The sequence below is a fragment of the Tupaia chinensis genome, unplaced genomic scaffold (genome assembly GCF_000334495.1).
Source record: "Tupaia chinensis unplaced genomic scaffold, TupChi_1.0 Scaffold000384_1, whole genome shotgun sequence".
Lineage (NCBI taxonomy): Eukaryota > Metazoa > Chordata > Mammalia > Scandentia > Tupaiidae > Tupaia > Tupaia belangeri.
Genome location: NW_006159886.1, coordinates 661,336 through 674,437, shown reverse-complemented (window position 1 = coordinate 674,437; position 13,102 = coordinate 661,336). Strand labels below are relative to the sequence as shown.

The window sequence follows — 13,102 nt, the reverse complement described above, 5'->3', positions numbered from 1 at the left end:
CAGCAGGAAGGTGGAGTGCATCCTCCTGCCCTCCCGTGACCTTGCCCCACTGAGGATGAGCTCCAGACTGAACCCGGATCCTCTCGGAATGGGGTGCCTCGGGACGCTGCCTGGGATCCTCTCCCTCCTGCTTCCTTCGTCCTTCCACTGTCCAGAGTATCAGACTCTCCTCACTAAGACCAGCTGAGAGCACAGCAATGCCAGAGCCTCAGATCTCCAGTTTTACTGCCCACCCCGAGCCCCTGTCTTGACTATAGTGGATGGCCTTTGCCTCCGGAGTCCCGAGGACTGGCCTGAGTCACCTTTGGCAAGTAACTGCTGCCTGTCCCCGTGGGGACAAAATGAGCAGGAAGCTCCCCACTGAGACAAGCCCGTGGCGAAGGCGCCTGCCTGAGGAGGGTGCCTCTCTGCCCGTCTGTCCCGGTGGCTTGTTTCCCTCCTGTCCTCGGGTAGGCCAGCCTGAGAAACTGGTTTGGGAGCAGCAAAACTTTCCTCTTGATTTTGCAATTATGACCACATCCTACATAAATGATGGTGGCTCAAGCCATATACAGTCCCCTCCAGGATCAGGACCTGATGCCAGAGCCATTTGATTCCTTTCTTGGGCTTGGTCAAGGATTCAAAAGGAAGCATCCCAAGCTTCTGACGCATCACATAGTTGTCAGAAGGCCTGGGCCCTCGATTGCATTCATTTGATAGCAGCAGACTCATGGCTGTGGAGGGGCCTGTCTGATCCTCAGGCCTGTTTGCTTTGGCCAGCAGAGGACCTTAAAATCGCAGTGTTGAGCTGTCAGCATCCAGGAATCACCAAGTCGCACATCAGCAGTCTGGGAATTTGACCCTGCCGGAGGAACTGGAGGGAGGGCGGCAGCGGGCCGGCGTTCTTACAGGACAGACAGCTGGACGGACCTAGGCCCTGCTACTGTCCACACTTCTGGGCTCCCAGGGGTTTTCAGCTTGGACTACTCCATGTAGCCCGACTCCTGGTTACAGAAGGGAGATCAAGGCACCAGGAGCTATGGTCCAGTCCTGGGGAGTGGGCCTGCATCCCAGGTTTCTAGAAGGGTGACTCGCCGGCCCTTTCCCCGAGGGACTTGGGAGGACCAGAAAGCATCGTGGTTTCCCATCTCCACATCCCGTTACCCATCGGCACATTTGCCCTGGACGGAACCACAGTTGCTGCGGTGTTGAGCTGCAGACCTGGAGCTGCCGGCCGAGGTGGGGAGCTGCCGCTGTGCACCAGACCTGTTACTCCTGGCGAGGCATCCCTGGGTTGGCTATTCCTCAGACAGCTTTTCTTCTTCTCAGTGAGCAGATCACGGGTCTGGGGCCAGCCAGGGCTGTCTCCACCTCAGCCGGGTGGATAACTGAGGAAGGCTTTGCTGGCCTTGCTGGCCAGGGACCCCACCTAGCTCTCAAAGGGACACACCGCTCACCTGGGGATGGCTCCTGGGAGCCCTTAGTGGGCACCATGTTTTCAAAGAATTATAGATGCCACTTCCTGAAGGGAAGACTCAGAAATAAAAAAAATATTTCGATTACTGAGAGCAAAATTCCATCTCTTTTCTTCCTTCTCTCTCTCTCTCTCTCTGTTTTTGGTAAAATCATGAGGAAGAGGAGAGAGACAGAGGGGGAACTGCTTCTCTTTTATCCACTACCGCTGGGCCTGTCGGATTCTCTTCATCAACATCATAATTTAGATTGACTCAAAAAAACAGGTGTTTATGGGGCAATCAGACAGGTTGATTGTAAGTGGTCACCTGGCCAGCAGGCTCTTTCAGGACATTCTGGACACTGAAGCTGGGAGGGCTGGACACAGCTCCCAGGTCTCCGGCTGGCACAGGCTCGAGCTGGGTTGCCATGTTCTCTCCGCTGTAGGAGACGGCAGAGCCTTGGTGCAGGGAGGGAGGCCTGTGGCATCGATGTGTGTGCCTGGTGGCATGAGGGTGCTTCTGCCGTGGTTACCTCACTTAGGCCCCGGGCACATCCCACTGGGGAGGGTACTTTTGTTATCCATATGTTCACGGGGGAACTGAGGTTCAGAGCTCTTAAGTATCTGGCTCAAGGTCACACAGCGAGTGGCAAAGTGGGCCTCAGACGTGCCCATCTGCAAAGCCTGCGCTCTCTCTGCTCCACTGCATGGCTTCTAGAAATGTCTAGTCTTGCCGAGTCAGGCCTGACCCCAGGTAACAAGGGGGCCATGTTTCAGAGCAATGGGGCCATGAGGACCACCCTACTGGGGAGGTCATGGAAGCTGGACCCCTCCATACAAGGAAGGTCTCAGTGAAGGGAACCTGGGGCGATGGGGTCATTTCTAGGCCTGCTGCGAGGGGCATGAACAGGCATCCAGCACTCACAGGTCTTCGGCCGCAGCCCCCCAGGAATCACTTAGGGGGCCTTTTGGAACGGGAAGACAAGCCCTTATGTGGTGGGCTCGGGCTCTTGACAGTCTCTGAGTAATTGAAGGAAGCTGGCTTCACTCCATCCCTTGCACTGGAGCAGGACCCTAAATGAAACCGAAGTCCAGGCTTGGGGCAGGAACCCCACTGGCAAGTCCATGTCAGCACTGGTCTGAGGTTTGGAAAGAGAGGAAACTTGAGTGTGGCCCTTTTCCTTCTGAAAATCCTTTTCCAGCCCCTGGATGGAGTGGGCATTGGGTCCACAGACTTGTGAAGCCCAAGTGGCAGCGGCCGCTCTCACCCCCAGAGTATCCTCCCTCGTCCCTCCTGCCTCTCTGCCATAGCACTGAGGCTGCCACCCACACAGATGTTGGCTGAGTGTCTACCATGTTCTGGGCTTGGTCGGGGAGCAAGACCCTGCTGGAGGCCTCCATGGCTTTGGTGTGGGGCCAGTGATGACACGGGCAATGGAGAGAGCAGACGGGCCCTTGTACCTGGGTGGGAAGCATGCAGTGCTCAGGACCGGGGCCCAGCCACCCCCAGGCACAGAGTTGGACCTGTGGGGTCACTGCCAGGCATGCTCCACACGTGGACTGTAGCTAGCCAACATGTGAATGTCTTCAGTCCTTGGGTCTGTGGGAGCAGCTGGGTCCAGGCCTGGCAGGGAGCGGGTGTAGAGGGGAGGGACATGCAGAGGTCTCATCCTGACCGCTGCTGCAGTCGCTCTGGGTGGAGGGAAGGTGGGTGAGCTCAGAGCCAAAGGATAGAAAAGCAGTTTAGCTCTGTGTAGACCGGTCCCTTGGGGGATGTGGCACTTATCTTCTCCTGGCCTCTTGAAGGCCAGTCTTTGTGGCCAGTGACATTGTGGGGGCATTTCACGTCAGGGAAGCTGTGACATGTCACCCATCACTGTCAACAGGTGTGTCTGGGCTGCAGCTCCATCCTAGTCTGGGGGGTGTCCTAGGTGTGACCATTCCTAGAGTTGGTGGTGGCCTTTGGGGGAAGACTGCAGATGGTCAGCCCAGCTGTCCCTTCATAGCCATATCTGGAACCTAGTGGGTAGCGTGAGCCCCGGCTGGCCTCATACCCCAGGGCTACACAGCCAGCAGAAGCCCGGCATGCCTGTGCCCCTGAGGTGCTGGCCAGGGCTGTTCCCACCTGAGAGCCCAGGTGTGCCTCTCTTGTCTCTGCCAAGTCGGGCCTCTAATTAGAGAGGAGAGTGACCTGAATGGGACTTGCTTCCCTCCTGCGGGATGGTGCCTCCGCCACAGGGACTTGTGTGTGTCCCACAAGTGCTGTGCTGGGGCTCGGGAAGAGGGAAGGTGCCACACTGCAGGCATCCCTGTGGGCTCTCCGAGTGCTGGCCCACACAGCACAGGAGACCTCGGTGGGTACCTGATGCAGGCTGAGCCCCAGGGAGGCCTCCCGGGGAGGGACACCTGGATGGACGAGCTAGGAGGGGCTGTCACAGCAGCCCTGGGAACACAGCTTTCTGTGAGGACAAAAACACGGCAAACACCATTTAGTTTATGCTTGTGGTTTATGAAGTAGGCGCACAGCAGGACTCTTCTGGGGACCCAAGTGGCCTCCAGAGACGGGTTCCGCTGGTCTCTGGAGGCAGACAGATCCTGCTCTCTGGTGGGGGTTGAGATCCGCATCTCCTTGAACTGTCTCAACATCCCCAGGAGGCAGGCGTGCCCATCCCTGTCCCACAGACTAGACATGGTGGCTCGGCAGGTGAAGGGGCGTGCCGAGCGTCACAGGCCCTCCTTGACCCTCCCTCCCACACAGCCCAGCAGCCGCTCAGCACCCTCTGGGCTATTCCTGGGGCTTTCACACAGCATAGTTTGCCCTCTGGATTTTTAGCACACTCCAAGACTTTCCTTCTGCTCATTACCAGGGTGGCTGAGAAGCTGGGGTACAAGAGAAGGGTCCCCAAGGTGGGCTGAGTCATTGGAAGGACCACCCAGAAGCCCCAGTTCCTCTCGGAGAACTGGGCCAAAGCCTCAGACTCCTCTCCAAAGAGTCTAGGGAGCGCTCACTTGTACCTGTGGGGTCACTCCAAGCACCTGGGTTGAGAAGTTCTGACCTGAGTGATGGTGGCTGCAGATGAGTCCCGGCCCCCAGGCCCCAGCTGTTGACAAGAGGGATCGGTCCCACTAGTCGTGGCCTGTTGTCACACCTCCCTCCAGCGCCTGCCTCACTCACCCAGCCATGATCCCAGGCTGTCTCACAGCTGCCATGTTTGTCTAGCAAGGGGTAGCGGGGGCCCTAAAGCCCCTGCCAGGCTCTCCCAAGACCATCGGCAACATCACGGTGACCGTGACTAAGGGACAATTTTGGCCAGAGTTGGGGTGGTGGACATCATCTGTTCCAGTTTCTTAAAGATATTTGCAAGGTCAGCGCTACCTGGAGTAGTTGTTGAGACAGATCTTCGGGATCGGAAATAGCTGGCTGTGAATCTCAGCTCTGCCCTCCTCCAGCCTGCCCCCTCAGGGCCTATTTCTCATCTGTGTAATGGGGATGGGGACAGCGCCCACTGCATAGGGCCCTTTGAGTCTGGGAGACTCGCGGCTGGCCCTGGGTCTCTGGGGGCTCCATCACGCCTGGGCCCCATCCTGGGAGGAGGGCCTCTTCCACACGTGCTGCTCGCAGTGCTGCACAGCATCACACATTCTGGCGGCCTCGGAGCTCTGGCACCAGAAGCTCGGGCCCATGACACACTGGTCGGTGCCCAGCAGTAGGGTCCTGGGGGCATGGCAGGCCCCCACCTTCCTGCACACCGCCATGGGGTCCATCATGTCCTTGAGGCTCTCGATGAGCACGGGCTCGTACTCGGTGACGAAGTGGTTGCACTGTATCATGTAGGTCAGCGGCAGGATGCTGCAGCCGCGCTTGAAGGCCATCAGGATCTCCCTCTTGGTGCTCTGGCGGTCCAGATTCTGGGAGGACTTGTCTAGCAGCTTCTTGCACCCACTGCAGAAGCTGCCCTGGTTTTCCGGATCATTCAGCTGCCGGGACGGCGTGGTTGCATGGGCCCGATGGACTGCCCGGGCCCGCCTCCGGCTGCCACACAGCCGGATGGTGGTACATACCTTTTCTGGGGTGACCCTGCTCACCATCTCCACCAAGGAGGGGCTGTAGGTGTCCACCATGGTGATGCATTGCTGGACGATGGAGGCGGGCATGATTGAGCACACGCGCTCCAGGGCGTGACTGATCATCGCCGCGGTGCTGTTGGACTGGAGCCACTGGTCTAGCTCCTGGACCACTTTCAGACACACCTCGCAGGTCACACCAGAGGTCATCTGGAGCTCGCTCCTCTTCCTCGGCCAACCCAGCTCCAGGGAAGGGTCCTCATCCACGGCATCCACGTGAGCCAGGTGGGCAGGTTCTCCTGCCTCCTCACAGAAGCCCCCCTTCCCACAGACCTCCTGTGGCGGGAGAAGTCTCAGAGTTTGCTCAGCAGAGGCAAAAAACTGGAGGGTGTAGTTCTTGCAGAGGAGAGCCAGGCCTGGCCCCAAGGACTCACAGTGATCCTGGACATTCAGCTCTGACAAGGTCAAGTTGGACTGCATGGCATCGTGCAGCCAGGAGAGGAGCCGGACACAGTCCCGGCACATAGCGCCCCTGGGCACCTGTGCAGGGTGGAAGCTGAGGGGCCCGTTGACCATGAAAGGAACCAATGCCTCAGACACGTCCCCCTCAGAGAGTGGCCCCTGAGCAGCCAGGTGCCTCTGCAGCGGCTCGCAGAGACTGAGCGAGTTGCACACCTGTGCTGGGGCGCTGGCCGGGTCTCCGTGGATCATGCTCAGGATGGCCAAGCTGTGAGCATCTGCCATCTGCTTGCATCTGGCTGAGGCCTCCTGGCTGGGAAGCCACGCGCAGGTCTTCATCACCAGATTCAGGATGTCGGAATCCAGGGCGTCCGGGTTCAGCCCATTGCCGGCAGCGACCACCACTTCCTGGCATATGTCACAGGGCAGGGACTTGGCGGTGGGCTGGCTCCAGACAGTCCTTTGGCAGTGCCCCATGGCCCCGCATCTTGCTGCTGCCTGCAGGTCCCGACACCACACCTCAGAGCCCTTTGCACACTCCTGGGGGCCTGAGATCGGGCTGGCCGTGGTGGCCCCCAGGAGGCTGGGCAGGAGAAGCAGCGCACACAGCATGCTGCACAGTCCTCGGCAGCAGCTAGCCTGGCTGCTGCTATAAACCCAGCTCTCCTGCCTGGCCCCCAGTCAGCGCAACGGTGCTCCGCCTCCCAGCCACTCCTGCAACCTGACTCACAGCTCTGCCCCAGGGCCTTTCCTACACAGGTCTCTTTGGCTTCTGCCTCTTGGCCTTTGTATGGAATGCACTCTGCTTGGTCTCGCCTCTTCTCCCATGAATAAACTGACTCTTTAAAAAAACAAAAACCTAGCTAGTCTTTGAACAAAGCTCAATTCCAGGCAGGTCCCTTTCTCCAGGAAACCCTCCTGGGCCTCTGGGCTGGCTCATTCCACCTCCTTGGGCTGCAGCAGCTTCTGGGACACCAGTCCCCATCACTCACTGCTCCATCCTGACGTATTCACGTGGTACGGGTCTCCTCCTAAAATATAAGACCCTCCCATTCTGCAAGGTACTTCCTTTGCCAGAAGATCAAGGAATTGGGTAACTGGCCACACACCAAAGCTGCAGCTTGCTTGTTTTCTTCTTCCTTCCTTCCTCTTTCTTCCTTTCTTTTCTTTCTCTTTCTTTCTTCTTATCTTTTTCTTTCTTTCTCTCTCTTTCTTTTTTATGTATTTGCTAGAAGGCATGTATGCTTACCAGAGAGGAAAGAGAGAGGAAAAGGAGAGGGAGAAAGCACCACGCAGTGAAGTGGGGGTCCCTCCTCCTCCATTTCTCCATCCTGTTGGGATTTGGGGCACACACACACACGCATGTGCCTGGCATGTTTCTCAAGCCATCGAGCCTGGGACGTGGGCTGGGGTCAGCCCTGTGGGATTTGGCTCCCTTAACCACATGCAATCAGACCTTGAAGCTGCTGTTTTTTAGCTTGGTCTCAAAGTTGTATGCCTAGCCTGAATTCTGATCCTGCCCTGGGATTCACGGGTTGTGACTAGTCTAATTGAGCTTCATGTCTTCATCTGTAGAAGAAGCCCACTGATTCCACAGCGGTGTCTCTGTCAGCTGATCCCAACTAAGTCCCTACGCCTCGTCAGTTTCTTCATTCTGGAAACTTCCTTCCAAGGCAGAGTGTGGGCCGGTCTGTAGTAGGCATGCATCGAGGTCTGTTGAAAGTACACATACAGAAAAGGGGTTTGTTTCCCTTCTGTGTCACTTGTTACCTTGTTTTTTTTTTGTTTGTTTTTTTATTTCCCTCCCTTGGATTTAAAAATAATTCTTAAGCAAGAGTCACTGTTGGGCAAGCATACACAGGTGTGTTGAGTTGGATCCTGTTTATTAAATGGGGGATTCCAGGGCCAGCCCTGCCTTTGACCTGATTGCCACATGGCTTGCCATGGGTGCCTCCTTGGGACCCTCCAAGGGAGTGGGCAGGTCAGGGGGCCCAATGGTGGGGCTCTCTCGGGGCCTCCTGCAGCCTGGCTGGTCGTGAGCCCCACACATGGGTGTCCTCAGCCCGGCTTCTATGGCTTTGCTGCTCAGTAGGAACGTACTTCCAGCTATGTGGGTCAGGCATCCTGGCCTGATGTAATAGCTTCATCCGGGGAATGCAGATGGGGTGCGTCCCATCGCCCTTCTTGCTGGACTGGGGGGGTGGGTGGGAGAAGAACACGGAGAGCAGTATTAGCTGAGCTCTCTCACTGTCTTTCAAGGACTACAATCCCTGGAACTATAGGAGGGGACAGTCTTAGGGAAAAGGTGGCCCTGGGTTGTCTCAGCTGCAGGGCTGGCAGCTAGTCGGCTTGCTGAGTTCACACATGAAGGTAGGGCTGAAGACGTGGGGTGTGCTTATCTAGGTTTGGCCCAAACAGGTACATGTTGATTCGTCTCAACGAATCTATTCAGCCCTTCACCTGGTGTTTATGGAGCACCCACTCATGTCCTACGAGGACTCAGGGCACGAGGCTGAAGCAAACAGAAGACCCTCCTCATAGGGCGAACTCACTTCATACCAGGGCCCCGCCAGGCAGCCCTGACCTCCTGCTTGTGCCACATGACAGTCCCACGTCCTTTCCTCAGTCCCCTTGGTGAGTCCACGAATACCATGCACCAAGGTCTTACAGATTTCAAAATGGTTTTGAAGGTAAAAGTCTTAAATGGGAAAAGAGAACAGCGAGGAGCCTGGGCCTGCAGTGAAAGGCTAAATTCTGTAAGGGCCCAGGACGACTCGCTCCTTTAAAGTGCAGAAACCGCCTGCAAGTAAAGAAGGAATGTATTCGGGCAATCAGGGTGTTTATAAAACAAAAATTTCAATGAATCTAGGTCACATCTTGAGATATTTTAAGTGTCCTGTTTCAGATGCTTGGTACTCAGGGGTGAGGCAAAGCAGGAGTTCACATTCCTAAGAAAGTCACAGGTGTTCCAGAGGGTCCCCCCCCCCACTTAGTTTTTTGCCATAGGGCATGTGTGCTTGTTGGAAAGAGACAGAGACAGAGAGGGAAAGTGAGAAATCACTCCCCAGGGGCATGGCCATGCTGCAGTTCCTTCTCTATTCTCCTGTCAGGATATTGGGCACACACACACACATATCTGGCATGATTTTCAAAGCTCCAGGTCTGGGACTTGAACCGTGGTTGACCACATGGGAGTCCAGTGCCTTAGCCACCATACCACCTATTGAACCCCATGTTATATTTCTTTATAGTGCTAGTTCAAATAAACTTCAATCTTTCATTTTCGGGAAAAACTGGTCTATTTTGGGATCCTCAGTTTCCTAAGGATTTTAGTTGGGTGAGAGGGCATTTTAGCACAAGTGACTTCATTTTGGTCTGGTCTGTTGAGGCCTACAGCGGGAGCTAGTTCCAAATGATGGCCTCCTGTAATTTTTTTTTTTTTTTTAGGGGGTTTTTGCTATCAGGTTGCACTCTCTAGACAGACAGAGAGAGACAGAGAAACAGAAAGCGAGAAATCACCCCCCAGGGGGGATGGCCACGCCGCAATTCCTTCTCCTCCATTCTCCTCTCTGAATCCCGGGCATGCACGCACACGCGCCCGGCGTGAGTTTTAAGCCACTGGGTTCGGAACGCGAACCGCGGTCGACTACATGGGAATCCAGTGACATAGCCATTACACTAACTGCTGGTCCCTGGCCTTCTATAATTTTTACGGAATACTCTTCTCACACATATGTGGGGCGGAGGGCTTCAAAAATTTAGGGAAAGTATGTATTCTGAAAAAACTATGCATGGATTTCCATTTTGTTTACACAAAATACATGGGTACTTAATTTTTAAAATTTCTTTTCTTGTAGGGCACAAGCACTTGCTGGAGAGAGACAGAGAGAGAATGTGAGAAACCACCCCCGAGGGAGATGGCCACACCACAATCCCTTCTCTGTTTCCCTGTCAGGATGTTGGGCATGCATGCACACACACCTGGCATCAAGAGTAGGGTTTCAATATCCTTTCTACAAATTTAATTCAATAAATTCTCATAAGTCCTATAATTTCCCCGTTCATCTCCTCTCCAACAAATCAAGTATTGAGAGCTAACACTCCTGTCTGACTATTTAAAAGTAAATCTGCCTCATTAGCACACCCTTCTGAGAAGTTGAGCATTCTCTCAATGAGCTTAATCCTAATGAGGTTAGCACGAGGAAAGGAACTGTCTAACAGATCCTGCAAGGCTCAGTGTTTAATCACAAGGCCTCTAAATAACTTTGCCAGAATCACTAGGGCCTTTGGCTCCCCTGTTTCCAAACCTCCTTCCAAGGCATCCCTACTTTTGCTGCAATTGCCGTGGTAGTTGAAACCAGTGTTGATTTTTATCTGCATGGCAACCCCATGCTCCCACAGGTTCCAAACTGATCAAGTGGCCTTCAAAAATGCCACTACTTCTTCTCAAAAAGGCAAGGCCAAGCTCTGTACCATCGAGACAGAAAACAATCCCTTATCATGTCGGAAGTAATACTTGTGGTTATCTAAAGCAATGGTAATCATATCATACACTTTATCTGTGAGTGGCTTTTTCCTTCCAGGGGTAGGAATAGAAACTTCTTCTTCATAATGAGCACTATTGAAACTCCAGCAGGCAGCCCTCTGGCTTTGGCAACATGCCATTCTCTAGCATAAGCATGTAATCATCTCAAAAAATGCAGCAGAGCAGAAAACAGGTACAAATATTTTTCTGGAAATATTGTTTGCAAAGGGCTGATTTTACAATAGGGATTGTTTTAGGAACCTTTGGATACATACAGGAGGGCTTCAAAAATTTAGGGAAAGTATGTATTCTGAAAAAACTATGCATGGATTTCCATTTTGTTTACACAAAATACATGGGTACTTAATTTTTAAAATTTCTTTTCTTGTAGGGCACAAGCACTTGCTGGAGAGAGACAGAGAGAGAATGTGAGAAACCACCCCCGAGGGAGATGGCCACACCACAATCCCTTCTCTGTTTCCCTGTCAGGATGTTGGGCATGCATGCACACACACCTGGCATGTTTTTCAAACCACTGGGACCAGGACATGTGCCATGGTGTCAGGCATGTGAGATCTGTGCCTTAACGACCAGGCCACTGGCTGGCCTTCGACTTGTACTTTAGTTCCGTTTTCCCACAAGCCTTTCTGAGGTTTCTCATATATTTGCATGCAATCTCGTCATTCCCTACTGAGAGTAGGTGGAGACCCTGTGTTCCTTCACCCCGGTTACTTCAGTGTTGTTTTTCAGGGGTAAGCGCACCCTCTCACGTAATCATAGCGTATTCTCAGAACCAGGAATTGCAGTATCGCTACAGGGCCATTATCCAACCCACAGCCCGTGCGCCAACTGACCAGTGGCCCCAGTGCTGTTCCGTGCTGCGCTTTCTTCTTTAGGGCAGCTCTATCCAGAGGCACATGACACACGTGCTGGCCATGGCACCCTGGTCACCTTTATCTGGGTCTTCTGTGACACTGGAGTGCAGGCCAGTTGATTTTGTTTCCTTGTGACTAGACCTGGTTCCTCATGTTCGGCAGGGACCCACTGAGCTCCTCCAGCGTCCATCTCAGGGCACGGCTGGCTTATCCACTGTTGGAGACCTTTAGTCACTTGGTTAAGCTCTGCCAGGGTCCTCCTCTACAAAGCTGCTATTCCCCTTATAATTAATAAGTAATATTTAGACAAGGTTTTTGAGAATATGTAAGTCTTCTGTTCCTCATTAAATCTGTATCCACTCATCTGAGCATCCATCCAGCATTTTCTAACCCTGCTATATTTATTATTGCACTTCATTTATGAGTTAGGAGCTTTTCCCTTTGTTCCCTCTCTCCCTTCCTTTCTTTTCGCTTTTTCTTGAAAGACTTGTGAGTTTTTATTTTATTTTAAAATTTCTTTTATTGTTTTAATTAATAGGTCATAAACCACTAGTATCATTCATTGTTTTGATCATTAAATTGGCCCAGATTTAACCCTTGGGAGTGCTTTGAAACGTTCCCATGTCTTTTAAACACAAATCCATCGTTCTTTGAGCCCTGCTGTACGTTCTCACGCAGGAATTGTGGCAGACTCCTCCCTGTGCCAGCCCTGCAGGCAGCTCGTTCTCCCAGGAAATGGAGTTTAGAAGCCAAGGTCGGGGCCCAGGTGTGCTCGCCGCGGCTGTGCTGCTGTTGCTTCTGGCTCTTGCGGTGAACAGAGCAGTGAAGACCGTCTCTCGTTTTGGCAGGAGGTGAAAGATGTGTGCTTATAGAAATATAGAAACATGTTCATAGCTACGGAAACAAGCACGTACGTACATACACACACACGGACACATATGTGCATGTCACATGTTCGTCTTCCATCCGTCCATCCTCATAAGACCACGGATTCGTATGGGAGCTTCCAAGACCTCGGAGTACATTCTAGTTTTCTCCCTTTCAATATTTGGAACTCCCCTGCTCGAAAGTGAGAAGTCTGGCTCCTGTCATCCTTAATGTGTATTTTCTCATTCGTTGAACCTTAAGATATAAAAAAGTAGCTTCAAAATGCTAACCCATACCACGTTAGAAACAAAACCCAGTAATGAGCTCTGTGATTGTATACCCTTCTCTTTATTCTGCTGAGATAGAGCTTACGCAGAGCTAAACACATGCATTTTAATTGTGCAGTTCAGGGAATTTGGACACATAGACGCGTCTGTGTATCAAGATGCAGGCTGCGTCCTCGAGTCCCTCCCCAGCTGCTTTTCAATGACAGAAAGTACTTTTTTGAGTTTTCTTCCTACTAGAGATTCTTTCACCCAGCTGTGACGCTTACTTATTACAGTACCTTCTTTCCTGTCTGCCTTTCCCTCGATTTTATGAGCCCACCCACGTCGCCCCCTGTAGTTGTGTATTGCTTATTCCCTTTGCTGGGAGGTGCCGTTGTGGTCCTGTGACAGTCTGTGTCCGCTGAGGGCTGACACTGGGTAGTGCATTTCGGGACCACTCTAACCTCGTTGCTGTGAACACTCCTGGCAGTGCCCGAAGCCGGGCGGAGTGTATGCAGTGGGTTTCTGCTGGGAGTGCGCCTGGTAGGGAGTACATTGCTGGGCACAGGCTGGCGTGTGCCGCATAGACCCCCCCAGGACTGTTCCCCCCCCC

General features: G+C 53.3%; 2 protein-coding genes across 2 annotated transcripts in view; one reads left to right on the top strand and one right to left on the bottom strand.

The window, feature by feature from the left end:
* The window catches only part of SORCS2 (sortilin related VPS10 domain containing receptor 2), a 585,200-nt gene that overhangs the window by 249,123 nt on the left and 322,975 nt on the right, over positions 1 to 13,102 (top strand). The window lies entirely within an intron of this gene.
* On the bottom strand, positions 3,940 to 6,585 carry PSAPL1 (prosaposin like 1). Its single transcript, XM_006153661.2, has one exon. The coding sequence runs from the start codon at positions 6,566 to 6,568 to the stop codon at positions 5,000 to 5,002; it is 1,569 nt and encodes a 522-aa protein (XP_006153723.1). The 5' UTR covers positions 6,569 to 6,585; the 3' UTR covers positions 3,940 to 4,999.

Bases quoted from the DNA above. Each gene is read 5' to 3' on its own strand.
- PSAPL1 (XM_006153661.2), bottom strand. From the start codon at position 6,568: ATGCTGTGTGCGCTGCTTCTCCTGCCCAGCCTCCTGGGGGCCACCACG.